Here is a 27,915-nt window from a genome sequence, read left to right as displayed (position 1 = left end):
TGACCATAAATTATTAGAACCAGAGAACGAACCATAAAATAAGGTACTCAAACAGAAAATTTGGATGGTAACCCAACCCAGCTTCCAGAGAAAAAAGGAAAAAAGAGACCCCACCCCCTCCCCCTCCCAAAGCCAAAAAGCCAACCAAAGGACAGTCGGAATGCTAAACCCTAAAGACAACCCTCCCAAAGAAATCCTGCTGGCAAAACTCCAATCATTCCCGGTTATTATGTTTCTACCAAGACAAAACAGACAAAAAAAAACTTAGATCAGAAATCCAAAACATAAGAGGATTCATTTTAACAATTTCAAAAAAATATATGTATAGGAAAAACCTCAAAAAAAAGAATAAAGTAGTAAAATAAATGAAGAAAATATCAAAAAACAAGTATCAAATGTAAGTTTATTAAAACCTTATTCTATCCAACATTAAAAAGATAACTGCTCTTGTAAGAGATGTAACAGAATTAATCTTTTGGTTTCAAAAACTTTTGTGCATGTTCAACGGATCCCAGCCATTTCTGCACACCATTTTTCAAAACGATTCTAAGATGTGCAGGGAAGCAAAGGGAAGGCTTAAACCCTTTGTTATGAAGCGGCGACATGACCTCTTTATACTTGGCATGTTTAGCCATAACCTCTGGTGTATAATCTTCCACGAATCTGATTATCTCCCAGTTGTAATCGATCACTCCTACTCGACGGGTATGACAGATTAAAAGCTCCTTAGTATGAAATTCATGAAAACATGAAATAACTGACCTAGGTCGCTCCCCGGACTTTGGTTTGGGGGCCAGCGACCAGTGGGCACAGTCCAACTTAGGCACAGGCGGCAATAAGGGAATAGCTGCTTCAGAAAGCTTGCAAAAAACTCCGTGGGGTGTGCACCTTCAATTGATTCTTCAAGACCCAGAATACGTAGATTGTTCCTTCTGTTTCTGCTTTCCAGATTGGTAACCTTCTCTGTTAATTTTTCATTAGATAATGATAATTTTTGCAGAGCTTACTCATGTCTTCTAAGTCCGCTTCCAGGATCGACAAAGTTTCTTTATTCTCCTTAATTCACTTTTCATGTTCGATTAGGGTTTGTTGAATAGTGTCCAACTTGACATTAAGATGTTGAAATTCCTCAGAGTTCTGTTCTTTGCTTTTTAAGGAAATCTCCAATTGATTCCAAAGTGGTTGGAGAATCATCATCCTTTTCTTTTGCAGAACCCTTAGTCTTTCTCATAGACATAATAGAGTAATATTGAGATTTATAAAAGGTTTCAAAAAACCGGTAGGAAACAAAAAGATAGATAAGGTAGGAGCAAGTTCAAAAAGATGTTACCCATTGGCTGCCAGCAGGGCTCTCCTAAGAATAAGGATCACACTGAATGCTCTTCATACAGACCAATCTCTTTACTCAATGTTGATGCTAAGATCCTATCTAAAGTTTTGGCCCGTAGACTCAAAAATATTATACCTTCTATAATATTTGATGATCAGAACAGGATCTATTAAAAATTGATAATCCCATTTTAATATACAGCGATTGTTAAATGTTATGCATTCACCATCCAAGGAAATATCGGAATGTGTGATTTCTCTGGATGTGGAGAAGGCTTTTGATCGAGTTGAATGGAATTACTTATTTAAAACCTTAGAAAAATCTAATTTTGGGCCCAATTTTATTCATTGGATTAAATTACTTATCTCCCTCCGCTCGGGTTCTTACTAACTTTCAGAATTCTAAACCAATTAAACTCCAACGTGGAACCAGACAAGGATGTCCGTTGAGCCCTTTGCTTTTTGATTTGGTATTAGAACCTTTAGCAATTGCCTTTCAAGATTCTAAAGATATCACCGGTATCTTAAGGAAGGTACTATTCATAAAGTCTCGCTTTATGCTGATGACCTATTGCTTTTTATATCTAATATTACAACTTCTTTACCCTCTGTTTCTTTTACTGACTAATTTTAGTGGGTTTTCAGGATATAAATTTTTTAATTCAAATTTTTATTATTTATTCTTATTTTACAAAGCAGCGCAGCATATCACAGAGCAGATACAGTACAGCATATTTACACAGCCATCCCATGACAGGAAAACAAATAAAACTTGGAGACAGAAAGAAGTTCTAACTTCAGTTCAAATTAACATACAACCTAAATTGATCCCACGCGTCTTACACTTTTTCCTCACTGTTTACTCTTCCCAACATGTGTTCATATGATGAAATCTTAATCATTTCCTCAGTCCATTTCTTCACAGTGGGACATCTGGTTTTTTTCCAGTTTTGCAATATAATTCTTGCAACTGTGATGAGACCCACCTTTAAAATAGTAAATTTATAATTGTTTACATTAGGTATCATTGTCCTATCACCCAAGAGACAAAGCCGTGGGCACAAGGGCAGTGTGGAACCCAACCAATTCCCCAACAGATCAAGAACTTTACACCAAAAGGACGAACCATGGAACACTTCCAAATCATGTGAAAATATGTGCCCATCTCATTTTTACATTTCCAGCATAAGTTATTATCAACAATCCCCATTTTGTACAGTCTAGTTGGTGTCCAATAATATCTGTGTACTATCTTATACTGAATAAATTTCCCTCTCGCTTCCCTAATGTGTCTACCCACATTTGATAAAATATTTGACCATTCATTATCTTCAATATCGCTTCCAAGATCTTTCTGCCATACTGCTTTGAGATTGTTACAGGATTCACCCACAGAGTGCTTGAAAATTTTATAAAACACTGCTGCTTTATGAACTTCCTGTGGTAATGTAAGTTTTCAGGATATAAATTGAATTTACATAAGAGTGAATTGTTTCCTTTAAATAATTTGATACCAATGGATATTAACCTTCCTTTTAAAATTGTAAGAAAACAATTTACATATTTGGGTGTAACAATTACTAAGAATTATAAAGATCTATTCAAAGAAAATTTTCTAACCTTAATGAATTATATGAAAAAGACACTTTCTAATTGGTCGCGTCTCACTTTATCATTGATTGGTTGAATTAATTCTATTAAAATGAATATTTTACCTAAATTTATATACCTTTTTCAAGCTGTACCTGTTTTTATTCGTAAGTCTTTTTGTGAGTCTTTAGATTTGATCCTTTCTTCCCATATATGGAAAAATAGAAAACCCCGATTACATAAAGCCCACCTTCAAAAAAATTAAAAAGAATGGAAGCCTTGCTCTACCCAATTTTAGGTTATACTATTGGGCAATTAACATACGAAATCTTACGTATTAATCGTGTTAATTCGTATTTACATACGAAATCTTACGTATTAATCGTGAGGATTGTCCAATATGGGTCTTTTTGGAAGCCAACTCTGTTATGAAATTTTCTATTATTTCTCTTGGATCCTCTCTTCCTTTATCTTTAAAATAAATTAACTGACAGTTTGGTGGTTAAACACACTTTGAGGATCTGGCTACAGTTTAGAAAACATTTCGGTTTATTGAGAGTTTCTCTTTCTAATCCTATTTTTTTTTAACCATCTACGACTGATCTGTGTTTTAGAGAATGGGATAGATTAGGCATTAAACGATTTCAGGATCTGTTTGGTGGAGGGAAGCTTTCTTCATTTGAGCAGCTCTCAGTGAAATATAACCTATCAAACACCCACTTTTTTCAATATCTACAGATTAGAGGTTTTTTAAGATCTAAACTACATATATTTCCTACCAGCCCAGATAAGAACATAATAGATGTAATTTTTAATTTGAAATCTTTTGATAATGGCTCAATATCTTATATTTATGGTCTGTTGTTGGGACTGAGAATGGCTCCTTTAGACAAAATTAAAAAAGATTGGGAAAAGGATGTACAGACTTCATTATCTGATGAGACCTGGAGGGCTATTTTCAAAATGGTTAATTCTTCATCATTATGTGCTCGTCATTCCCTCCTACAATTTAAAGTATTTAAAGTGGTACATAGGGCTCACATGTCTAAAGACAAGCTCTTTTTTTTTTGCAGATGTATCTCCTTAATGTGACAGATGTAATAATGGAGAGGCTTCATTAATTCATATGTTTTGGTCATGTTCGAGCCTTGAAAAAATATTGGAAAGATGTATTCCAAACTTTGTCTGTACTTTTTAAAGTTAATTTTAAGCCCAATCCTTTGACTGCCTTATTTGATATTATTGAGAAAAGAGTTATAATTTTGGAGCCTTTTCATTTGCGGGTACTGGCTTTTATTTCTCTTATGGCTAGGAAGGTGATCTTGTTTAAATGGAAGGAGGTTGCCCCCCCCCCCACGTGCTCAATGGTTATGCAATGTTATGTCATGTTTAAATTTAGAGAAGATTCGTTGTTCAATTTCTAACTCTAATCAAGATTTTCAAACGCTATGGTGATCCTTTCTGAACTATTTTGAAAATTTTTGAATTGTTGTTATTAAGATACAGATCTGGGCTATTATTATAAAACATTATATGGTAAAGTACTTTCTTTTTTTACCAACCAGCTTTATCTTGGTAGTGGGTGTAGATTTTTTTAATTATATGATTAGCCATATTATTGTATTTCATAATTCAATTTATTTTATTTGATTGATCATGAATATGGGATACCGTGATTGTATCAGTGTAATTTATATATAGTACATTTTGTGCTACCTTATTTTGATTTATAATAAGTATCCTTATGAATTTTTTATTTGTGTATATGAAATTTAATAAAAAATCTGGGAAAAGAAGAAAAGAATGCCTCTCATTATCTTGTACACCTCTATCAAGTCACCTCTCTTCCTCCGTCGTTCCAAGGAGAAAAGGCCGAGTTCACTCAACCTATTCTCATTGGGCATGCTCCCCAATCCAGGCAACATCCTTGTAAATCTCCTCTGCACCTTTTCTATGGTTTCCACGTCTGTGGTGAGGTGGCACCAGTAACCAGTGCATCTAACGGCTACGTCCTGCAGACAGTTCATAAAACTACTACCACTTCTTTTAAATATATTCCTACTACTGATCTGTGTGCAACTGGACCCTGTAGTTCACATTTTGATTGTGTTTTTGGGTTGACTGAGCGATCTTGCTCTTTTGCTGTCTCAGAGGGAATTCGACGGTTGAGATCTAGGTTGGGAACTGCGTGTGCTGCCTAGTGGCAGAGGTCGAACCAACGATTGGCTCTAATTCTCGACCAACTTGCTGATTAAAGCGTTGAGCAAGTTTGAAATCACTGAGGGTGAGAGAGGAAGACGAGTGGTCAGTGCCGTCTGCACTGGTCTCCCTCTCCCTTTCACTTGCTGCTGCTGGAGGAAGGTGCCAGAGTCCTGGGTCTCAGTTGGATTGGCGGGGTTTGTGGATTGGACTCGTCTTTAGAGGACTCTGCAGTTCATGTTATGTGTTTCTGATTTCTGGTTACTCCATTTTTTTTTTAATTGCTCTTTTGCGCAATTTTGCTCAGGGCGGACTGGCTCTGCGAGCAGCAGACAATGAACAACACAGTCCTAAATTGACCTGAACTAAACTGAACATTCCTAGACTGTTCCAAGGACTCTGTGGTTTGGTGTTTATTATTCTGTGTTATTCACTCATTTATTACCATTTGCACAATTAGGGGTTTTTTGTGTGTTGCGTGTTTGTTTTCTTTGAATGAGTTCCATGGTGTTTCTTTGTTTCGTGGTTGTATACAAATTAATGACAAGGACCTTGAAATTACTCACCCTTTAAATCGCTGACCCCTCAAAGAGGACTGGTGTATGTTTTCCCAACTTCCCTTTCCTAAATTCCATAATCAATTTCTTGGTCTTGCTGATGTTGAGTTGTAACACGACTCGGCCGGCAGATTTATTTCATTCCTCTCCATCTGAGATTCTGCCTGCAGCATTAGAGCCATTGGCAAATTTATAGATGGTGTTTGAGCTGCATTTAGCTACACAGTCATAAGTGTAGAAAGAGTGAAGCACTGAGCTAATCACTCATCCTTGGGGTGCACCTGTGTTGATTGTCATGAGGAGGAGATGTTATCACAAATCCATACTGACTGTGGTCTCCTGATGAGGAAGTCAAGGATCCTGTATAGAATACCCAGGTTTTGAAGTTTGTTTATCACTTGATAGACTGCTTGATTCTGGACGTTTTTGCCAGAGGAGGTGGTGGAATCAGATTCAGTTGCTATATTTAAGAGTTTAGGCAGTTAAATCAAAGTTCAAAGTAAATTTATTATCAAAGTGCATATACAGTGCCTATAAAAGGTATTCACTCCTGATCCCTTGGAAGTTTACATGTTTTATTGTTTTACAACATTGAATCATAGTGGATGTAATTTGGCTTTTTTTGACCCTGATCTTTTGTGTCAAAGTGAAAACAGATCTCTACAAAGTGATCTAAATTAATTACAAATGTAAAACACAAAATAATTGATTGCATAAGTATTCACCCCCTTTAATATGACACACCAAATCAGCACTGGTACAGCCAATTGGTTTCAGAAGTCACACAATTAGTTAAATGGAGATCACTTGTGTGCAGTCAAAGTGTTTCAGTTGATTGTAGTAAAAATACACCTGTATCCGGAAGGTCCAGCTACTGGTGAGTCAGTACCTTGGCAAAAATGACACCATGAAGACGAAAGAACACTCCAAGCAACTCTGCGAAAAGGCTATTGAAAAGCACAAGTCATGAGATGGATACAAGAAAATTTCCAAGTTACTGAATATCCCTTGGAGTACAGTTAAGTCAATCATCAAGAAAGGGAAAGAATATGGCACAGCTGTAAATCTGCCTAGAGCAGGCCGTCCTCAAAAACTGAGTGACTATAAGAAGGGGACTAATGAGGGAGGCCATCTAGAGACCCAAACCACTGTTTGAAAAGAAACTCACTTGAAATCTTAGCTAGTGTTTGCCAGAAGGCATGTGGGAGACTCTGAAGTCAGCTGGAAGAACGTTCTATGATCTGATGAAACCAAAGTTGAGCTTTTTGCCCATTAGCCTAAATGCTATGTTTGGCAGAAGCTAAACACCACACATCTCCAAAACCACACCATCCCTACCATGGTGGTGGCTGCATCATGCCGTGGGGATGCTTTACTGTAGCAGGCCCTGGAAAGCTTATGAAGGTAGAGGGTAAAATGAATGCAGCAAAATACAGGGAAATCCTGGAGGAAAACCTGCTGCAGTCTGCAAGAGAACTGTGACTTGGGTGAAGATTTGTTTTCCAGTAAGACAATGACCACAAGCATAAAGCCAGAGCTACACAGGAATGGCTTAAAAACAACAAAGTTAATGACCTTGGGTAGCCAAGTCAGAGTCCAGACCTCAATCCAATTGAGAATTTGTGGCTGGACTTGAAAAGGGCTGTTCACTCATGATTCCCAATGTAATCTGACAGAGCTTGAGCAATTTTGTAGAGGAATGGGGAAATATTGCAGACGTGCAAAGCTGATGGAGACCTATCCACACAGACTCAAGGCTGCGATTGCTGCCAAATGTACATCTACTAAATACTGACTTGAAGGGGGTGAAAATTATGCAATCAATTATTTTATGTTTGATAATTGTAATAAATTTAGACCAAATTGTAGAAATTTGTTTCATTTTGACTCAAAAGAGTCTTTTCTGTTGATCAGTGTCAAAAAAGCCAAATTAAATCCATTGAAAACATGAAAACTGAAAAGGGGAGTGAATACCTTTATAAGCAGTGTATGTCACCATCTACAACCCTCAATACAGTCCTAATGTAGGAAAATGGGGTAGATGAAAGGGTCTATTTTTGTGCTGTACAAGTCTGACTGTTGGGTTTTTCATATGGAGAGATTAGTAACAAGCAAATTTTGTCGCATTGTATTTCATTGTTTTTATGGGGGTTTATTTAAATGTTTCATTTTAGTTTTCTGACTGGGTATCGTGTATTTTAATGCTAATTTTCTGAAATTTAGAGGTTGAACGTACTATTCTTTCTGACATCCAAGAGCTGTTTCTTGCTTTTAATTAAAGTTAATTACATCTGAAAGCATCTCTAGTAAGGTAATACAGAAAATAATGAATAACCAACAGGATTACATCTGTGACCTATATGAAAAAAAATGTTTGCGTGTAATCATCACGTATTGGATATACCAGATTAGAATTTTGCTGCTGATTAATAGGTAGGGGTTCTGTGTTGTATACAGTACATTGAGGATACGAGTTCCCATTAAATCAAAAAGGATCTACTGCTTTCCCGGCATACGTATATGACAAATACATTCTTCTCGGGCTTCTAGCTGGGTACAGGTATCAATTATAACCAACATTTCAACGACAAACTCTACCATCTTCAGATCTGCTGAGTTCCTCCAACATTCAGATGAAGATATTAGAATTTGTCATCGAAATGTCAGTTATAATTGATACCTGTACCCGGCTGGAAGCCTGAGAAGTATCTCCCATTAAATCGTTTATGTTATCACAACAGAAACATCTTCCAGGAGCCAGAATAATATTTTTCATCTGTTTTATTAAAATAGTAATTGAAGTATTTGGGTGATAATCTGTTGTGGTATTATTAATAAAACTGAAATGGATTTATTATACCAAAGATTTTGGTACTCAGTGCTCTTATCTGTGAATAACCTATTTTTAAATCACTAATACAGACAAATATTTAGTCAATTTCTTTATAATAAGAACACAAGAAATTCTGCAGATATTGGAAATCATAAGCAACACGTACACAAAATGCTGCAGGAACTCAGCAGGTCAAGCAGCATCCATGGAAATGAACAAGAAGTCAATGTTTCAGGCTGAGAACTTCCTTCAGAACAGGAAAGGAAGGGACAAGCCGCCAGAATAAAAAGGTGGGAGGAGAGGAAGCTGGAAGATGATAGGTGAAGCCAGGTGGGTAGGAAAAGTAAGGGACTGGAGGTGAAAGAATCTAACAGGAGAGGAGAGTGGACCTTTGGAGAAAGGGAAGGAGGAGGGGCACAAGTGGGAGGTGAGAAGAGTTAAGAGGCTAGAGTGGGGAATAGAAGAGGAGGGAAAGGGGAGGGAACTTTTTTGACCAGAAGGAGAATTCAATATTCATACCATCACTTTGGAGGCTACCCAGACGAAATATAAAGTGTTGCTCCTCCACCCTGCAGATGGCCTCATCATAGCACAATAGGAGCCCATGCACCGACATATCAGAATGGGAATTTTTCCGCTGGGATCACTCACTTCACTATTCTCTTGTCTATTCGTCCCTCCCCACTAATCTTCCTCCTAGCAGCCAAAGTGCTACACCTGTCCATTCACCACCTCCCTCACTTCAACTCGGGGCTCCAAACAGTCCTTCCAGGTGAGGCAATACTTCATCTGCAAATCTGCTGGAGTCACCCATTGTGTCCATCACACCTGATGTGGCCTCCTGTACATTGGTGATATTATATTAATCTAACAATGATTTTTAAACCTGTTAAAATTTTTGAAAACTTTATCTGCTTTTTTTATATTTATTTTGAATTTGCTGATCACAGTTTTCTACCTCAATTTGGCTGAAAGATTATGTGCAAAGTAGAAGAAACGTTAAATTTATTTTCATATATGGCTCACTTTGCTGCATAAGGAATTACTTTCTCTGGAATACCAGGCTGTGTTAACAGACAAAGCTATTCTTCTATATCACACTAGTTTGAGATGATATGATTCATTACTTTATGGGGGCGGGGTGTTCATTTATATAATATTAATTAATCTATTTTATATTGATGAATGAGTGTGTTAAGAGCTCTCTGGAATATTGTCATGAGAGCTTCAGGTCCACCGAAATAAAGTTAATGAATCTCCATTTAATACCCCTGAAAATTAATACCACTAGAACATTGAACTACAGTAAACTAGCACCCTAAGTATTGTGGTAAAATGAGTTATATTCACTTTTATTAGAATGTCAGACTGAATAAAACAGGCTACTCAGGCCACCATGTACACACAGACCAGTGGAAATCCACCTGTATTTTACCCACTTGGCCTATAGCCTTCTGTGCCTGGGCAACATAAGTGCTCATCTACGTAAATAAGTGTTCTTAGCAACTCTGCTTCCACCTCTCTCATCTCTGCAAGTGCATTCTGGGTATTTGCCACAGTCTGGTTGTAAAAGTCCCACTGAGATCCCCTCTAAATCTAGTGCTTCTCTTCTCCCGCACCTTCTTCCAAGGGCTTCTATCCACACCTATCAGACTCCCCTTTCTCCAGCCCTGTATCTCTTTCACCCATCAACTTCCCAGCTACTTACTTCCTCCCTCCCAGTCCCGGTTTCACCTATCACCTTGTGTTTCTCTCTCCCCTCCTCCACCTTTTAAATCTACTCCTCATCTTTTTTTTCTCTGTAGTCCTGCCAAAAGCTCTCGGCAACAAAACGTCATCTGTACTTTTTTTCCATGGATGCTGCCTGGCCTGCTGCATTTCTCCAGCATTTTGTGTATGTTGCTTAGATTTCCAGCATCTGCAGATTCTCTCTTGTTTCCCCTTTATCCTGCCTTCAATCTGTGATCTACTTGAAGTTTTAAGTAAACTTGTCTTCCTGTAATTTCTCTTTTAGGGAACCATTCATCCATTCCGCAAAACTCATAGGTCTCTAGGTGGAAGGTTTACACAGGAGTTCTTGCTGGTTGCGGCTGACAGGAGGGTAAGTACACCCTGAATCTTTGTGTTACAAAAAAAATTAGCTGTGTTACTTTGGATCTGCTGATCTCTTGTACAACTCCTGTGGTTACATAACTTTTTTTTAGCTAATCAAATGAAGTGTGACTTGGTTAATGGATAATTTTGAAGGTACTGAGTTCTAATCAGCTAGAAATTCTTTAAGTCACATCTTGGTCACTTCAGTGTTTCCACTGAATGCCACTAGTAATGGAATAAGTTCCATCAACCACTACCATGTCTTCTATGGGTAAGCCAATTCTGAATCCAAATTGTCAAGTCATTCCTCTTCCTAGTGATCGTCTTGTTCTCGATGTATGTGAAGTTATATTGGAACATGAATATTCTAACACATCATTCTCATGCTGTTTCAATGCCACATGAATTTGTTGGCTATTTCACTCCATGTTCATATGAAATAGCAGGATTAGTGCTTCTTTCATTCAAAGTAACTTGGAGCAAACTTGGTGCGGAAGTTGCAGTGCTGTTAATGCAGTATTTTTACTTCACAGTCTTGGAAAATCTTGCTGTTTGGCTTATTGAACTTGATTTGCACTGGCTTTCTACTGATGTGGTGCAATTCCACGAATAGTATGGGTAAGTGTGAATTTTATCTGCTGATTGCTTGCATTTGATTTTTTTTTAAAACTTTGATGTGTGATCTCATCCAATTGATCAGTCTCTGTATGTCAGCTTGAGTTTTACCGAATGTTAAAATGTCTCTGAACTCACCTGCACAGTTACTAATGGGAAGAAACTAGATTTTTGATTTACTTCCCCAACTGACATAGTGAAACCAGACTTAGTCATGTATTGTTCTTTTACAGTAGCTGGAACAGATTAAGAATTCAATATTTCAGATTTTTTTACCTGTATTTGTCCTAGAATCTTCTGTTTTTATTATGATTGTCATGAATTGGTCTGTATTCTATTTGCCTTTAAGATTTGGCTTCAACATTTGCAAGTTAAATATTGAGATTGGGAAACTCTGAAGTAAACTGGTTGAATCTTAAGATCTAGGTGAAGGTAATACTATATTTCTCAAATGCAACACAAGTAATTGAAGTATTCCTGGTGTTGACCATTGGAGCAAGCCTGCTTTTTGTGTGCCACCAATTGTGCATTTTAAAATATTGTTGCATTTTCAATGCGAAGAGAATATAACCACAATAGACAGGTCTTCCCAGTTCTTTAAATCTGTTGATTAAATTAATCTCTGCCTTTAGAATTCACCACAAATACATTATTTTATTCAAATATTTCCCAGGTGTTCTTGTTCAAGGGGTTCAATGCTGTCATCAGTTTTGTGGGCTTGGCAAGAAATTTTTGTAGCCCATTTTTAATTAGAACTTTGTATGTATTGTGAACATTTATTCCTTTATTGTTCTGTTATTAATTCCTTGAAAAATGCCTTTCTTTTTGGTAATCCAAATTATGTTAAGCTCTGAAAGAGTGCTCCAGTGGAATGTTTTTAGAAATCCTGTATGTGATGTGCACAAGAAGTAGGAGACTTTTGCATTCCCTGCGCCCCCCCCCACCCCAGAAAAAAAATATACTTGGCTTTTTCTTGGGGAATCCTGATTCTTGCCATTGATTTATACTCATTTTAAATTTGGGCTCTGACAGATGTGTAAGAGGAAAAATAATCTGGTATAAATTTACATTTGCAAAGCTTTTGGATCAGTTTATATTTCTCATTTGGTAAGTTAGAGTTCAAACACCAAACCTTTACACACAGGTTTGGCAGGGAAAGTAAAATGTATTTTACTGTTCTCAACCCCCATCCGAATCTAGATTGTTACTTCTGAGGTAAAGAAAGGGCTGGGGTGCTTTAGCTGTGATATAGATCCATTACTTTGCGAGGTAAATTGAAAAACTGTTTTATTGCAAAATTGATTTTTTTATATCATAAGAGCTTTGTTCCCCAGAAATTGGATTAATTGTGACTAGAAAATTTGGAAAATAACCAAATAAACAATTTTTTAACTAGGATACTTTACATAGCATATAATTCATTTTTATATACTTGTATAATACACTTTGAAAAGTTGTTCAATAATTGAACAATAAAAAACAATGCTGCAGTCTTTAAACTTGCTATCAGTCTAGGTAGCATTGAAATTCATTTTCGTATCAAAATAGCAATATTGTTTAAGCTATGATACTAATTGTGGCCTTGATATGTTGGCAAGAGTGACCTGTGAAATGATTTTTGTTGATTCAAGAAAGTCTTGGATTTAGCAGTACATCACTTAATCGTTAAAGGTAAAGGCTTATGGAGAAAGGAACAATAGAAAGATGATCCAGGGAACAGAAATAAGTTCTAAAAACTAATCTGGAGCATTTTTTTTGCTCAATAGCTTTAAATCAGCTTGATATCTTGAATTGTTTTCTGTAAAATGACTTTAAGGATGAAGAAACTATCAAAGTACAGAAGATTGGCTACCTTTTAGTGGGTAGGAGTAAAAGTGATCTCTGTTATGTTCTGTCTTTTGGGTAGTTGGATTGGCACCCATTTCATCAAATTATAAAATCTTGACTTTTTAAAGTAATATTAATATTTTGGGTAAACACAAGGAATTCTGCAGATGCTGGAAATTCAAGCAACACACATGAAAGTTGCTGGTGAACGCAGCAGGCCAGGCAGCATCTCTAGGAAGAGGTACAGTCAACGTTTCAGGCCGAGACCCTTCGTCAGGACTAACTGAAGGAAGAGCTAGTAAGAGATTTGAAAGTGGGGGGGGGGAGGAGATCCAAAATGATAGGAGAAGACAGGAGGGGGAGGGATGGAGCCAAGAGCTGGACAGGTGATTCGCAAAAGGGATATGAGAGGATCATGGGACAGGAGGCCCAGGGAGAAAGAAAAGTGGGGGGGGGGAACCCAGAGGATGGGCAAGGGGTATAGTCAGAGGGACAGAGGGAGAAAAAGGGGAGAGAGAGAAAGAATGTGTGTATATAAATAAATAATGGATGGGGTACGAGGGGGAGGTGGGGCATTAGCGGAAGTTAGAGAAGTCAATGTCATGCCATCAGGTTGGAGGCTACCCAGATGGAATATAAGCTGTTGTTCCTCCAACCTGAGTGTGGCTTCATCTTTACAGTAGAGGAGGCCGTGGATGGACATAGCCGAATGGGATGTGGAATTAAAATGTATGCCACTGGGAGATCCTGCTTTCTCTGGTAGACAGAGCGTACAGGTGTCCTCCGCTTTTCGAACGTTCGCTTTATGAAACCTCGCTGTTACGAAAGACCTACATTAGTTACCTGTTTTCGCTAACAGAAAGTGTTCTCACTGTTACGAAAAAAAGCAGCACACGGAAAAAAAGGCAGCGTGCGATAAAAAGCAGCACGCGCCCTGAGTAACTGCTCTCCCCCGGATTTGGAATGGCGTTCTAGCCGGCATTGTTTAAACACATGCCTGTGAGCAGCCGTCAGCAAGATGAGTTCTACGGTATTGAAAGAGCTCGTAAGGGTGTTACACAGCGTAAAACTAGACATAATTGAGCGTTTCAATCGTGGTGAACGAAGTAAGGATAAAGTGAGTTTGGCTTGTGGAAGTTGACATAGATGATGTTGAAGAGGTTTTGGCATCCCATGACCGAGAACTGATAGATGAAGAGCTGATGCAATTGGAAGAGGAAAGGATAACAATCAAAACCGAATGCAGTAGTGAATGGACCAAAAGTGAAGTCGTCCAGGAACTGAATGTGAGGCAGCTACGTGAGATTTTCACTGCAATGATAAAATATGACTTTAATTTTGAAAGGGTACGTCGGTTTAGGGAAAATTTGCAGGATGGTTTGAGTGCTTACAAAGAACTGTATGATAGAAAAATGCGCGAGGCTAAGCAGTCAAGCAAGCCTTCCACATTAGCCACAGCAGACGACGAACCTCAACCTTCGACATCGAGGCAGGCAAACATAGAAGAAGATGACCTGCCTACCCTCATGGAAACAGATGACGAGATGACACCCCAGTGTCCCACCACCCCAAACCCCGGGCCGCGGACAGATACCGAATCGCGAAGAATGCAGCGGTAGCTGGGAGGCACCCAGCACATCTTTAAGAAAAAAAGCCGAAATAAACAAGCTAATTAATTAGGTGCTGCCCAGCATGTAAATGTCGGCCCAGATCAGAGACGATTACCAATTGCGTTGCCTCTGATCTGGGCCGACATTTACGTGCCGGGCGGCACCTAATTAAATAGCTTGTTTATTTCGGTTTTTTTCTTAAAGATGTGTTGGGTGTGTCCCAGGCACCGCTGGACCGCTGCATGCTTCGCGGATTGGTTTCGGTTCGCTGCCCAGAGGGTGGGGGCCACTGCACCAACCCAACCTCCGACGACTCAGCCTAACACGCCATCATTAGTGTGCTCGGCGCTGTCCCAATTCCGGTAAGTGATACTACACTGTACATACATTATTTCTACTTTATATCGGCTGTGTATTTTTACGTGTTATTTGGTATGATTTGGCAGCTTCATAGCTTAAAGGTTACTGGAGAGCGCTTGCGCCGTGTTTTTGCTGAGAGCGTTTGCGTGAGATTTTTGCTACGGAGAACAGTGCAGGCAATTATTGTGGAAAAGTATTTCTACTTTATATAGACTGTGTATTCATCATATTCCTGCTTTTACTATATGTTACTGTTATTTTAGGTTTTATGTGTTATTTGGCATGATTTGGTAGGTTATTTTTGGGTCTGCAAACGCTTACAAATTTTTCCCTTATAAATAAATGGTAATTGCTTCTTCGCTTTACGACATTCCGGCTTACGAACTGTTCATAGGAACGCTCTACCTTCGGATGGCAGGGAAAAACCTGTATCTCCTCTCTTTTTGCTGAGCAAGATTGAACTGTACAAAGCTGAGAGAGAAGATTTAATATTAGTGTCTTTTACCTAGGATACAGTAGTGAAGCTGTAGACACTGAAAAGAAGAAATAATAGAGCATAGGCTACTATTCATGATTATGTCCATTTTTATATAGTGTATATTCTATATTTTAAATATGCACACATCTGCCCTGTTGCACCATCCTTGCCATGTTCAACTCTTTTACTGCAAAATCTCTTAATCTAGGATTTCTTTCCAAAAATTCAATTCAGTGAGGTTCTTTGCCTGTGCCATTGTTCTTTTGTTGTGTAAAATCAACCATAATTCTTGGGTTCTCAGCTCCTTGTTTTTTTTAAAGGAGCTTTCATAGCGTTTGCCTTCTAGACTATGTAATGTTCCATAGAGTAGAAACTCCAAAGGTAGAACATAACTGCCGTATAATATTCAGTTAAAAGGGAGTCAATGAAGAAGTTGTCTGTTTTTTCTTTTGTTTACAACATAATGAAGTCTGGAAATGTGATCCTGGTGAATAAGTGTCTTATGAAGTAGAGAGTGATTTTTAGTAATTGGCTGTTTTATTTTCTGCTTGATGGGTCAAAAGAATCAAGACCAGTCTAATAAACAAGTGGCGGAGCTGTTATTATACAATTATGTTAGTGGAAGATGCATTAAAAATATGAACAGAAAACTCTAGGGGTGAGAACATTAAGTATTGAACCCTCCAGAGATGTCGCAGGTGTGTTAGACTTAATGAGATTCCGCCTAATAATCCTTTAAAAGTGTTTTTAAAAATAATTTAAATGGAAAGCCAAAAAATAAAAATACTACATATATTGATGTACTTGATATCTACAATATTTATCTCTGGTTGTGCTCTGTTAGTGTAATTAGTGTCCTTTTCAGAAGCCCTGCAACAATGTTTGCTTTAAATTGAATCATGAATGGTTTTCCTCAATCCCTCAAGCTCAATTAAACTTGTTATAAATAATTAAGATACAAACATATTTTTGTCTTAATTTTAACGATGTGTATTACAGGAAGGTTGTAAAGAATCCTTAAATCAATATGATTAGAGGTACTGAAATAATCAGATGTCAGGACCATAATTAATATGACCAGTAGACTGCTTCTTAGCTTGACTTCAGACAAAGTTGCGTTGCTTATAAGGGGAGAAGGAACCTGATAAGGGCTGTGTGTTTAAAAATGTAAGCCATTAGTGTGGACTTAATACTGTAGAATGCTCAATTGAAATGAATGGCCTATTAAAGGAAGTAAGATCTTGGATACATGCTTATTCTTTATATGTTCATACGGAAAGCTGCTAGGATAAAAAAGAAAAACGATGTTCCATTTAGAAACACTTCAACTACTACAGGATCAACAGATGTACGTACTTCAGACAAAAGTAATAAGTTTAATTAGTTAATTAACTAAACACAGTGTGAATGTTGATTAGATGTTCCATGAACAAAACAAATGATTGAATTTGGCATAGCTTCCTACTGTTGCCATACAAAGGATAATCCTAAGAGGCATTTCTCCTTCACACAACTTCAAATTAGAGGTTGCTTTCTACTAGCACATCTATAAATTACTAAAATCCACCTCTCTCTGTCTAGCAGGATTGGTTTACAGAAAGGCATATATTCATTGTACCTTCTATCTTGAAAATGTGTTTCCATGTTCACGTCAAGAAATGGAGTTTTATTGCCACATTTTATTTGAGGATTTTCTAACCAATTGTGCTGTAGCTACTGAAAGCTCAAGCCTTGACTTATCAGTCACCGAATGAAAGATGATGCCTGGCCTGCTGCGTTCACCAGCAACTTTTATGTGAGTCACTGAATAATGACAGTCTCCTGATGTTACAGTTAGGAGGTAGGGTGATGGGAATGGGTGAGGTAAGTAAATTAGAGGTGGCAGAGATTACCTTCCTGATGGGGATGAGTGAACACATACATTTATGCCTGTGACACTTGAGTTATTGTTGATAATTAACCAGATGTCTGAGATCACTGATGGAGTCTAAAAGAGAAAATCTCTCTTTGGATTTGTCGCCACTCAACTCCAGACAGTCTTGACAGGGAGTACACAATCAACCTGTGGTCTTCTAGTAGATTGACATCCAGTAGTGCCCTTTTGCACACTTGGACCATATTTCCTCCAACTTGCTTTAAGCCACCTGTATGTGTAGAGTAGGGGTCGCCAACCGGTTGATCTTTGAGACTTTCCCAGTAGATCCGGAAGAAAAATCAAAAATAAATACCCAGATACTGTTGTAATGTGAGCATTATAAAAGTAATACTAATTAGGATAATGGTAATATAGCAATATTTTCACTAAAAAGCTGTTTGTAAAGAGAGGTTGTTTCTGGGTTGCAGGGGTTTAGTTCCGTTCTTTCTGCTCAGTGCGCACGTGTGTAGTTCCCCCGCCATGCACCGCGTTTTCAACGTAGCCTGTGCTGCATCAAAGTGACCAATCAGGTTAGATAAGAGTACAGACTGTCGCAAACATCAATATACAGCAGTGTCCCCAACCTCTGGGCTACGAAGCATGCAGTGGTAGTCGGGATGCACACAGCACATCTTTAAGAAAAAAAGCCGAAATAAACAAGCTAATTAATTAGGTACTGCCTGGCACGTAAATGTCGGCCCAGATCAGAGGCGACGCAATCGCCCGTGATATCCTGATAGCATAGCGGAGGCTCCACGAAAGGAGGCGAAAACATACAAATTCCATCCAGAATGGGAAGAGGAAATTTCTTGGTGAAAGACAAGTGTGTATGTATGTTGTGCCACCAAACACAAGCACTGACTAAAAGAGGGAATCTGGAGCGGCACGGCAACACCAACCACCAGGAATTTAAAGACACCTACCCCCCCCCCCCCCCCAAAGAGCGCAACTCGTGCCTGGAAAGTTGAGCTGAAATCGGGGTTGAAGGCCCAGCAATCGTTTTCCACGAAACATGCTGCTCAAAATAAGGCTGCTATTGAAGCATCATTTCGTGTAAGTCACCTTTTGGCTAAACACAAAAAGCCTTTTAAAGATGGTGATTTATTCAAGGAAGCAATGGTCATTACCGCAAAGACTTTTAATAACTTTAAAAACAAAAATGGCATCACAACCGCAATACGTAATATACCACTTGGCCCTGCAACAGTGACGAGGAGGGTAGAGTCATTGTCAGAGGACATGGATATTTTTCACTACAGTTCGATGACTCCCTGGATGTAATGCAAACAGCTCAGCTTGTTGTATTTGTCAGAATGGCTTTCCAGGATTTTACAACAAAGGAGGACTTCCTCACTCTTTTGCAATTAAAGGAAAGCATGAGAGGTGAGGATATTTACAATGAGTTTAAAAAAGTATGTCCGTGAAAATGACATCCCCATTCATAAACTGGCGGCAATTGCTACTGATGGGGCCGAGCAATGTGCATTGTGTGCATTAGTTTTATAGCACTAAAAGTCAGTGCCAACTTCAGGTCAACTTATCTATGTGAAATTGCATTTTCACAGATGAAAATTATTAAATCTAAGTACAGGAGCTGACTTACTGACAGACACCTCACTAGGGCTGCCAACTTTCTCACTCCCAAATAACGGACAAAAGTAGCAGTCAAACCCCAAGACATTTGTGTTTACCCCGAGAAAGACTGCCATGACCATGAAGCCTTGCGCGGGCACCTGTGTGCGCATGCGCGTACGTGCCAATCCCCCCCCCCCGCCCCACGAATTGGTTTTGGCTTAATCTTCATTATTTCTACTGTGTATAGGCTGTGTATTTATCATATCATTCTTGCTTTTACTATATGTTAGTGTTATTTTAGGTTTTATGTGTTATTTGGTATGATTTGGTAGGTTATTTTTTTGGATCTGGGGATGGTCAAAATTTTTTCCATATAAATTGCTTCTTCGGCGTAAAGCATTTCGGCACGAAAGGTTTCATAGGAACGCTGTACTTTAGTGGGGGGAATACGGGACAGTTGGCAACCCTACACCTCACAGACTGTCTCAGACTGGCTATCTGTAGTTATGAGCCAAATTTCAGGGAACTAGCAGAAAGTATTCAGCCCCAGTCATCACACTGAGTGCAACAGTCAATTTTTATTCATTTATTTTTCGTGTTGAAATAAAATTAAAGAATGAAACTTAGAATTAAAGGTGTGAAGTATTGTAATATTCTTAAAGAAAGACAGCTATGGCCTGTTTGATATGCTAGTTACAGTGTTTTCTTGTTTGAATTAAGTTGAAAGTTTGACAAAAGTATTTTGTGTAATTTAAATACAATTCACCCATATAAAAGGCCTCAAATTGGAAATACAATCTGAGCTGTTTTTTCTCTAAACGATTTAGTAGGTAGATTTTGCCTTTCACTGAGGTCGAGGTAGGGGATCTTGGGCTTGTAAAGGTTGGTGACCACTGTTGTAGAGTGTGGTGTGTCTCAAAGTAATTATGTGCTTTTTTTTTGGCTTGAACTAATGGTTCCAGATATTCAGCTATAAAGTTAAATCGATGAAGCTGATATTCTTCTATTACGAGCCCACAGGTTTCATTTACTGTGGACTGTCACTTTAAGAACGCCTAAATGAGGTGGGACTATGATGTTGTTCACTGACTGACTTGCAGCTTGTTTAACTTTAAAACAAGGACACAGGACAGTCATAGTCAAAAGGGGGGGGGGAGAGAGAGAGAGAGAGAAGGCGACCAGCTGCTGAAACTTCAGCTGGTCACTGCAATGGTTTGAAACTCTTTCAAACCCAAAAGATTGGGTTAAATATCGGCACAAGGTGCACAATGAATGTGGGACTGTCACTTTGTATAATCCAAAGGAGTGGATTTTGTTTGGGATATCCTTTCGAGACCATTTGTGTGTTAACCCTTGCCTGGGTATGTTGTGTGGTAATCCCTTGAAGACGATATCCTTGTGACAGATCACTTCCGGTGATAATTCGTATGTGGATTTGGAACGACACAACAGACAAGATCTACAGCGACTGTTATCTCATTTTACCATCGTGGAATCTGTGGAATACTTTGTAATTACCTTTTCTGTACGTTTCACCCTGGATTACCAATATCTCTCTCCTATCATTCATTCCGAGGATGAACTGTACTTTCCCACTTTACCATCTCAAGACTCTAAGCTTTGTTTCCCCAAGCTTAACTTAGTTTGGGGGCTATATATACACACATATATACACATAACACTGTTAACATTTGTTTATCTTGGTTAAGTTACGATATTATAAGTAGATACTAATAAAGATAGTGGTTTTAACATTAAAACCTGACTCAGTGTGAAATCTCTTGCTGCTGGTTTATTTCTAAAACCTTACAGTTCGTAACACTTTGAGCAGAAAAGGTTGAGGGTGGATTTGATGGACGTTCAAAGTTAGGATTAGTTTAGACAACAAAATGTAAGTACCAATGGCCACAAAATTCATAAAATGGAATCTGGATTTAAAATGACAGTATTCATTGGATTTATGATCTGGAATTCACTACCTGGAGTGATAGTGGGAACAATTTATCATTGACTTCAATAGATAATTGGGTAGACAGGTGAAGAAAAATTATTTTCAGATCGAGCAGAGCAATGGAACTGGTGGGATTTGTTCTTTTAGAATAATAGAGCATGAAAAGAGACTCTGCAGATTCTGGAGATTCAGAACAACGCACACAAAATGCTGCAGGAACTCCGCAAGTCAGGCAGCATATATGGCGAGGGATAAAGTTGATATTTTGGGCAAAGACTGTTTACCGTAACAATTAAGTTTCAGAATAATTTACTGCTAATTCAAAATGTCTGCTGAAATTGAAAGAAAGTGGAGCATAGTTATCAAAATTGAATGATTCTAGTGATGATAATGTCAGTAGAGATGCTTGAGGGGAAATATAATCCCTACTTTCGGAATGATATGGGCGATAAGTTAGTGTTTTGCGAGGGAGGGAGTTTGGGGCATGGGGTTTCGTGTTCTAGCTGCTGTTTTCCATGTGGGCCGTCTGTTAGTTTTTGTGCAAAGGAGGGGTTTGGGGTTTAAGACACTAAGACCATAAGATATGGGAACAGAAGTAGGCCATTCAACCCATCAAGTCTGCTCCACCATTCAATCATGGGTTGATCCAATTCTTCTAGTCATTCCCACTCCCCTGCCTTCTCCCCATACTCTTTGATGCCCTGGTTATTCAAGAACCTATCTATCTCTTCCTTAAATGTACCCAATGACTTGGCCTCCACAGCTGCTCGTGGCAACAAATTCCACAGATTTGCCACCCTCTGACTAAAGTAATTTCTCCACATCTCTGTTCTAAATGGATGTCCTTCAATCCTGAAGTCATGCCCTCTTTTCCCAGACTCACCTACCATGGGAAATAACTTTGCCATATCTAATCTGTTCAAGCCTTTTAATATTTGAAATGTTTCTATGAGATACCCCCTCATTCTACTGAACTCCAGGGAATACAGCCCAAGAGCTGCCAGAAGTTTCTCATATGGTAACCCTTTCATTCCTGGAATCATTCTCGTGAATTTTCTCTGAACCCTCTCCAATGTCAGTATATCCTTTCTAAAATAAGGAGGCCAAAACTGCACACAAAATACTCCAAGTGTGGTCTCACGAATGCCTTATAGAGCCTTAACATCACATCCCTGCTCTTATATTCTATACCTCTAGAAATGAATGCCAACATTGCATTTGCCTTCTTCACCACCGTCTCAACCTGAAGGTTAACCTTTACGGGATCCTGCACAAGGGCTTCCAAGTCCCTTTGCATCTCGGCATTTTTAATTCTCTCCCTATCTAAATAATAGACTGCCTGTTTATTTCTTCCACCAAAGTGCATGACTATACACTTTCCAACATTGTATTTCATTTGCCACTTCTTTGCCTATTCGCCTAAACTATCCAAGTCTCTCTGCAGGCTCTCTGTTCCCTCAGCACTACTTGCTCCTCTACCTATCTTTGTATCATTGGCAAATTTAGCCACAAATCTATTAATCTCATAGTCCAAATCATTGACATACATCGTAGAAAGCAGCAGTCCCAACACCGACCCCTGTGGAACTCCACTGGCAACCGGCAGCCAGCCAGAATAGGATCCCTTTATTCCCATTCTGTTTTCTGCTGATCAGCCAATGCTCCACCCATGCTAGTAACTTGCCTGTAATTCCATGGGCTCTTATCTTGCTAAACAGCCTCAGGTGCGGCACCTTGTCAAAGGCCTTCTGAAAATCCAAGTACACCACATCTACTGCATCTTCTTTGTCTACCCTGCTTGTAATTTCCTCAAAAAATTGTAATAGGTTAGTCAGGCAGGATTTTCCTTTGAGGAAACCATGCTGGCTTTGGCCTATCTTGTCATGTGCCTTCAGGTATTCCGTAATCTCATCCCTAACAATCAATTCCAACAACTTCCCAACCACTGATGTCAGGCTAACAGGTCTATAGTTTACTTTCTGCTGCCTCCCACCCTTTTTAAGTAGTGGAGTAACATTTGCAATTTTCCACTCAATCCAGTACAATGCCAGAATCTGTCGATTCTTGAAAGATCATTGTTAATGCCTCTGCAATCTTTCCAGCTACTTCCTTCAGAATCCAAGGGTGCATTCCATCAGGGCCAGGAGATTTATCCACCCTCAGACCATTAAGCTTCCTGAGCACCTTCTCAGTTGTAATTTTCACTGCACGTACTTCACTTCCCTGACACTCTTGAATGTCCGGTATACTGCAGATGTCCTCCATCGTGAAGACTGATGCAAAATACACATTCAGTTCCTCTGCCATCTCTGCGTCTCTCATTACAATACCTCCAGTGTCATTTTCTATTGCTCCTATATCTACCTTCAACTCTCTTTTACCCTTATATACTTAAAAAAGCTTTTAGTATCTTCTTTGATATTAGTCGCCAGCTTCGTTTCATAATTCATCTTTTCCTTCCTAATGACCTTCTTAGTTTCCTTCCGTAAGTTTTTAAAAGCTTCCCAATCTTCTATCTTCCCACTAGCTTTGGCTTCATTGTATGCCCTCTCTTTTGCTTTTACTTTGGCTCTGACTTCACTTGTCAGCCATGGTAGTGTCCTTCTTGCATTCGAAAATTTCTTCTTATTTGGAATATATCTGTCTTGCACTTCCCTCATTTTTTGCAGAAACTCCAACCATTGCTGCTCTGCTGTCCTTCCTGCTAGAGTCCCTTTCCAGTCAACTTTGGCCAGTTCCCCTCTCATGCCACTGTAATTTCCTTTATTCCACTGAAATATCAACACATTGGAATTTAGTTTCTCCTTCTCAAATTTGAAGCACGTGTGAAGCATGTGGCCAAGTGGTTAAGCCGTTCGTCTAGTTACCTCAAGGTCGCTAGTTCGAGCCTCAGCTGTGGCAGTGTCTTTGTGCCCTTGAGTAAGGCACTTAAGCACAGATTGCTGTAGTCTGGCTAATCTGGCTACAGGAGAGGAGTGGCGCCCCACACAGACTTCCAATCTGCGCCTTGTAAGGCATGAAAATGCCCAACGCAGGCCTCTCATGGTCTGAGTCGACGTTCCCTCCCCTCCCTTCTCAAATTTCAAAGTGAACTTGATCATATTGTGATCACTGTTCCCTCAGGATTCCTTAACCTTAAACTGTCTTATCACCTCCGGATCATTATTGCACAACACCCAATCCAGCACAACCGATCCCCTAGTGGGCTCAACAACAAGCTGTTCTAAAAAACCATCCCTTAGACATTTTACAGCTTCTCTTTCTTGAGGTCCACTTGCTTTTCCCAGTCCACTTTCATGTTAAAATCCCCAATGGTTACCGTGACATTACCCTTCTGACATGCCTTTTCTGTCTCCTTTAATTTGTAATCCACATCCCAGCTGCTGTTTGGAGGTCTGTATACAACTGCCATTAGGGTTCTTTTACCCTTGCCATTTCTTAACTCAACCCATAGAGACTCTACACCTTCCGATCTTGTGTTATCCCTTTCTAATGATATAATTTCATTTTTTATACACAGGGCCACAGCACCCCCTACTAACCTATCTTTCTGATACACCATATATCCTTGGACATTGAACTCCCAATGGCAGCCATCGTTTAGCCCTGTTTCAGAGATGGCCACAACACCAACTTGCCAATCTGTTGCTGAATTTCATGATCATCCATTTTATTTCTTATGCTGTGTGCATTCAAATACCACACTTTCAGTCCAGTATTTGTTGCTTTCTATTTTAACTGCACCATGCCTCTATTGCCTTGTAACTCATCCCAGATCTATTAAACCTGCCCGCTAGGATATTGGACTCCTTTGGATTCAGGTGTAACCTGTCCTTTTTGTACAAGTCGTACCTTCCCCAGAAGATACCCCAATGATCCAGGAACGCGAAACCCGGGTCTCTCATCCAGTCTCTCAGCCACGCATTAATATTCCTGATCATGCTATTCTTGCACTCGTTAGCATGTGGCACAGTCAGCAATCCTGAGATTACTACCTGGAGGTCTTGGTTTTCAGCTTCCTACCCACTCCCTGAATTCTCTCTTCAGGACCTCCTCACTTTTTCTACCTATGTCATTGGTACCATTGTGTACCAATACTACTGGCTGCTCACCCTCTCCCTTCAGAATACTCTGCACCCAGTCTGAGACATCCCGTATCCTGGCACCTGGGAGGCAACACACCATGTGGGTATCTCAATCAGGCTGACAGAACCTCCTGTCTGTTCCTCTCGCTGTGGAATCCCCTATGACTACTGCATTCCTCATCATCTTCTCTCCCTTCTGCACCACAGAACCGGGCTCAGTGCCAGAGACCTGATCACCATGGTTGTCCTCTGTCTGGTCACCCCCCTCAACAGCTTCCAAAATGAGATAACAATTACTGAGGGGGATGATCACAGGGGTGCTCTCTACTATCTGAGCTCTTCCCTGACAGTCACCCACTTATCTAACTCCTGCAGCCCGGGGTGATGAACTCCTTGTAGCTCCTATCTGTCTCCTGCTCACTTTCCCTAATAAGCTTTAGGTCATCAAGCCGCAGCTCCAGATCCCTAACATGGTCTCTCAGGAGCTGCATCTCGGTGCAACTGGTGCAGATGTGGTATCTAGGAGACTGGAAGAATCCCAGGATTCCCACATCTGACACCCAGAGCAAAGTATTAACCCTACAGACATGCTCTTTTTTCCTCTAAAACAAAATGGAAAGAAAAAAATGAAGTTCACTTACCCACTTAGCTCGCCAAAGCCCGAATGAGCCAAAGCCCTACCTCTCTGCCTCAGATCACTCCGTCGATGACCACTCTGCTAAGCAGTGTCTCCCTTTTGCGAGTTTCTTTTTGTTTTTGTATGTTCGGGGTGGGGGGGGTGTTGCTTGATGTCTTTTCTTTCAACAACTCCATAGTTATTCTGTATTCTGAAGTGTGGTTTCTTTTGTTCACAAAAGCATCTTAATCTGTACTAATTCATCTATCCATTATAGAGGAGGATTTATGACAGTACAAATCATACTATTGTACTTGCTTGTAGGAACAAAGTTCTTTTTTTACTATGGTTCATGTTTTTTCTCAACATTCAACATTTTTGCAGCAATTATTCATGCACTGCTGTGATTATAATTTCCAGAAATATTGAACAATCTCAGTCTAACGCCATAATCACTGAAGATAGCAATAAAATGTAAAGATTGACGAACCAACCAATATAAACCAGTATTATATCCTGTCCCAAATGAAGCACTAATGTTAGAAAGCAATTCCTGCATTTATTTTACGATGGATTCCAACTTTGAGGCTGTTTAATAGTCCCACATTTTATATTTTAAAAAATGAATAACAGAGATTTACATTTCCACATTCCAATATTTGATTATTTAAAATTACTTGCATTTCATTTTCTTTTTTGCATCTTATGTAATTTGAATATTTCCTCTAATATTTAAAATTAGTAAATCATTGGGTCCTTACGTCTATGAAACCTATATTAGAGGCTGTCCTTGCAATGCAACAGTTTCTACCACAAGAGTATGTTACACTGTGTTTTCTCAAGTACTTCAAGATCACTGTGTGTGTGTGTGTGTGTGTATGTGTCTGTATGTATATGTCTATATATATATTGAAAAGTACATATGTAGTATGGCTCTGATATTTTGTGTCAGGCATTACCATTCTGTTGAGAGTTTCTACCTTCAATGAAGGGTTGTTGCTAGCTGTACTTCTGTTTACTTATACAAGCAGTACCACAAAGAAACTATAACACAACATTGGCAAAATGGGTGAGATGATTGAGTGTGAGGGAAAATAGAGAAGAGTTATCCAAGAAGAGTGGTACTAATGGAGATGGCCATGGAGATGTTGGATGAATTTGGAAGCTTGTGGTACAATGTACTTTGGTTGTACCCTGCACACAGAAATGCCCCTGAGGTTGAATGATACAGTTGAAGTCAGAGTCATAGAACACTATGGCATAGAAACAAGCCTTTCAGCCAATCTAGTAGGTGCCAAGCTGTTAATTTGCCTAGTCCCATCGACCTTCACCCAGACCAAAGCACTCCATACCCCTCCCATACACACACCTATCCAAATTCCTCCTAAATGGTGAGATTGAACCCACATCCACCACTTGCACTGACAGCTTATTTCACACTCTCATCACCCTCTGAATGAAGAAATTTTCCCTTGTGTTCCCCATAAATATTTCATCTTTCATCATTATCCCATGATGTCTCATTCTAGTCTCAGTGGAAAAAGCCTGTGTACATTTACATTATCTATACCCTTCATCGTTTTGTATACCTCTATCAAATCTCCCCTCATTCTCCTACACTCTAGGGAATAAAGTCCAGACCTATTGAACTTTTCCCTACACCTCAGGTTCTCAAGTCCTGGCAGCATCATTATAAATTTTCTCTGTACTCTTTCAATTACTCCTTGCTGCTACCCAGTTTTCATTGTGTGTGAAGTGCCAGTGTTATACTGTTTACATTTTAGCTTGTCACAAATACACCTTATTATCTGTTAATTTGCTAGTGGTAATATTACTTTATGTGTATGAGTTATATGTACTGTGTTGCCTAGCTCACTCTGGAGGAGCATTGTTTCATTTAGCAGTATATGTGTGTACAGTTGAATGACAATAAGCTGAACTTGAATTTCAACTTACTAACATCTTTCCTCTAGATCGGTGACCAAAACTGCACACACTACTCCAAATTAGGCCTCTCCAACATCTTCAGCATAACATTCCAACTTTTGTACTCAATACTTTGATTTATGAAGACCAATGTGCCAAAAGCTTTCTTTACAACCCTATCCACCTGTGATGCCACTTCCAAGGAATTATGGACCTGTAGCTCCAGATACTCTATTCTACCGCACTACTCAGTGCCCTACTGCTCATCATGCAAGTCCTACCCTGATTTGTCCTCCCGAACTACACCTTACACTTGTCTGCATTAAATTCCATCTGTCATTTTTCAGCCCATTTT

The 27,915-nt window shown here is 39.2% G+C and overlaps 1 protein-coding gene across 1 annotated transcript in view; it reads left to right on the top strand.

Annotated features, from left to right (window-relative positions):
- Nucleotides 1-27,915, top strand: part of slc30a6 (solute carrier family 30 member 6) — a 174,048-nt gene that overhangs the window by 32,633 nt on the left and 113,500 nt on the right. The window contains exons 3-4 of the mRNA XM_063055565.1: nucleotides 10,523-10,609; nucleotides 11,136-11,220. Coding sequence (XP_062911635.1) covers nucleotides 10,523-10,609; nucleotides 11,136-11,220 — 172 coding nt within the window. The remainder of the gene's footprint in view (nucleotides 1-10,522; nucleotides 10,610-11,135; nucleotides 11,221-27,915) is intronic.

Source organism: Mobula hypostoma, chromosome 8 (genome assembly GCF_963921235.1).
Source record: "Mobula hypostoma chromosome 8, sMobHyp1.1, whole genome shotgun sequence".
In the NCBI taxonomy this organism is placed as follows: Eukaryota; Metazoa; Chordata; class Chondrichthyes; order Myliobatiformes; family Myliobatidae; genus Mobula; species Mobula hypostoma.
The sequence above is the reverse complement of the archived record's forward strand: the minus strand, read 5'-3'. Positions and strand labels throughout refer to the sequence as shown.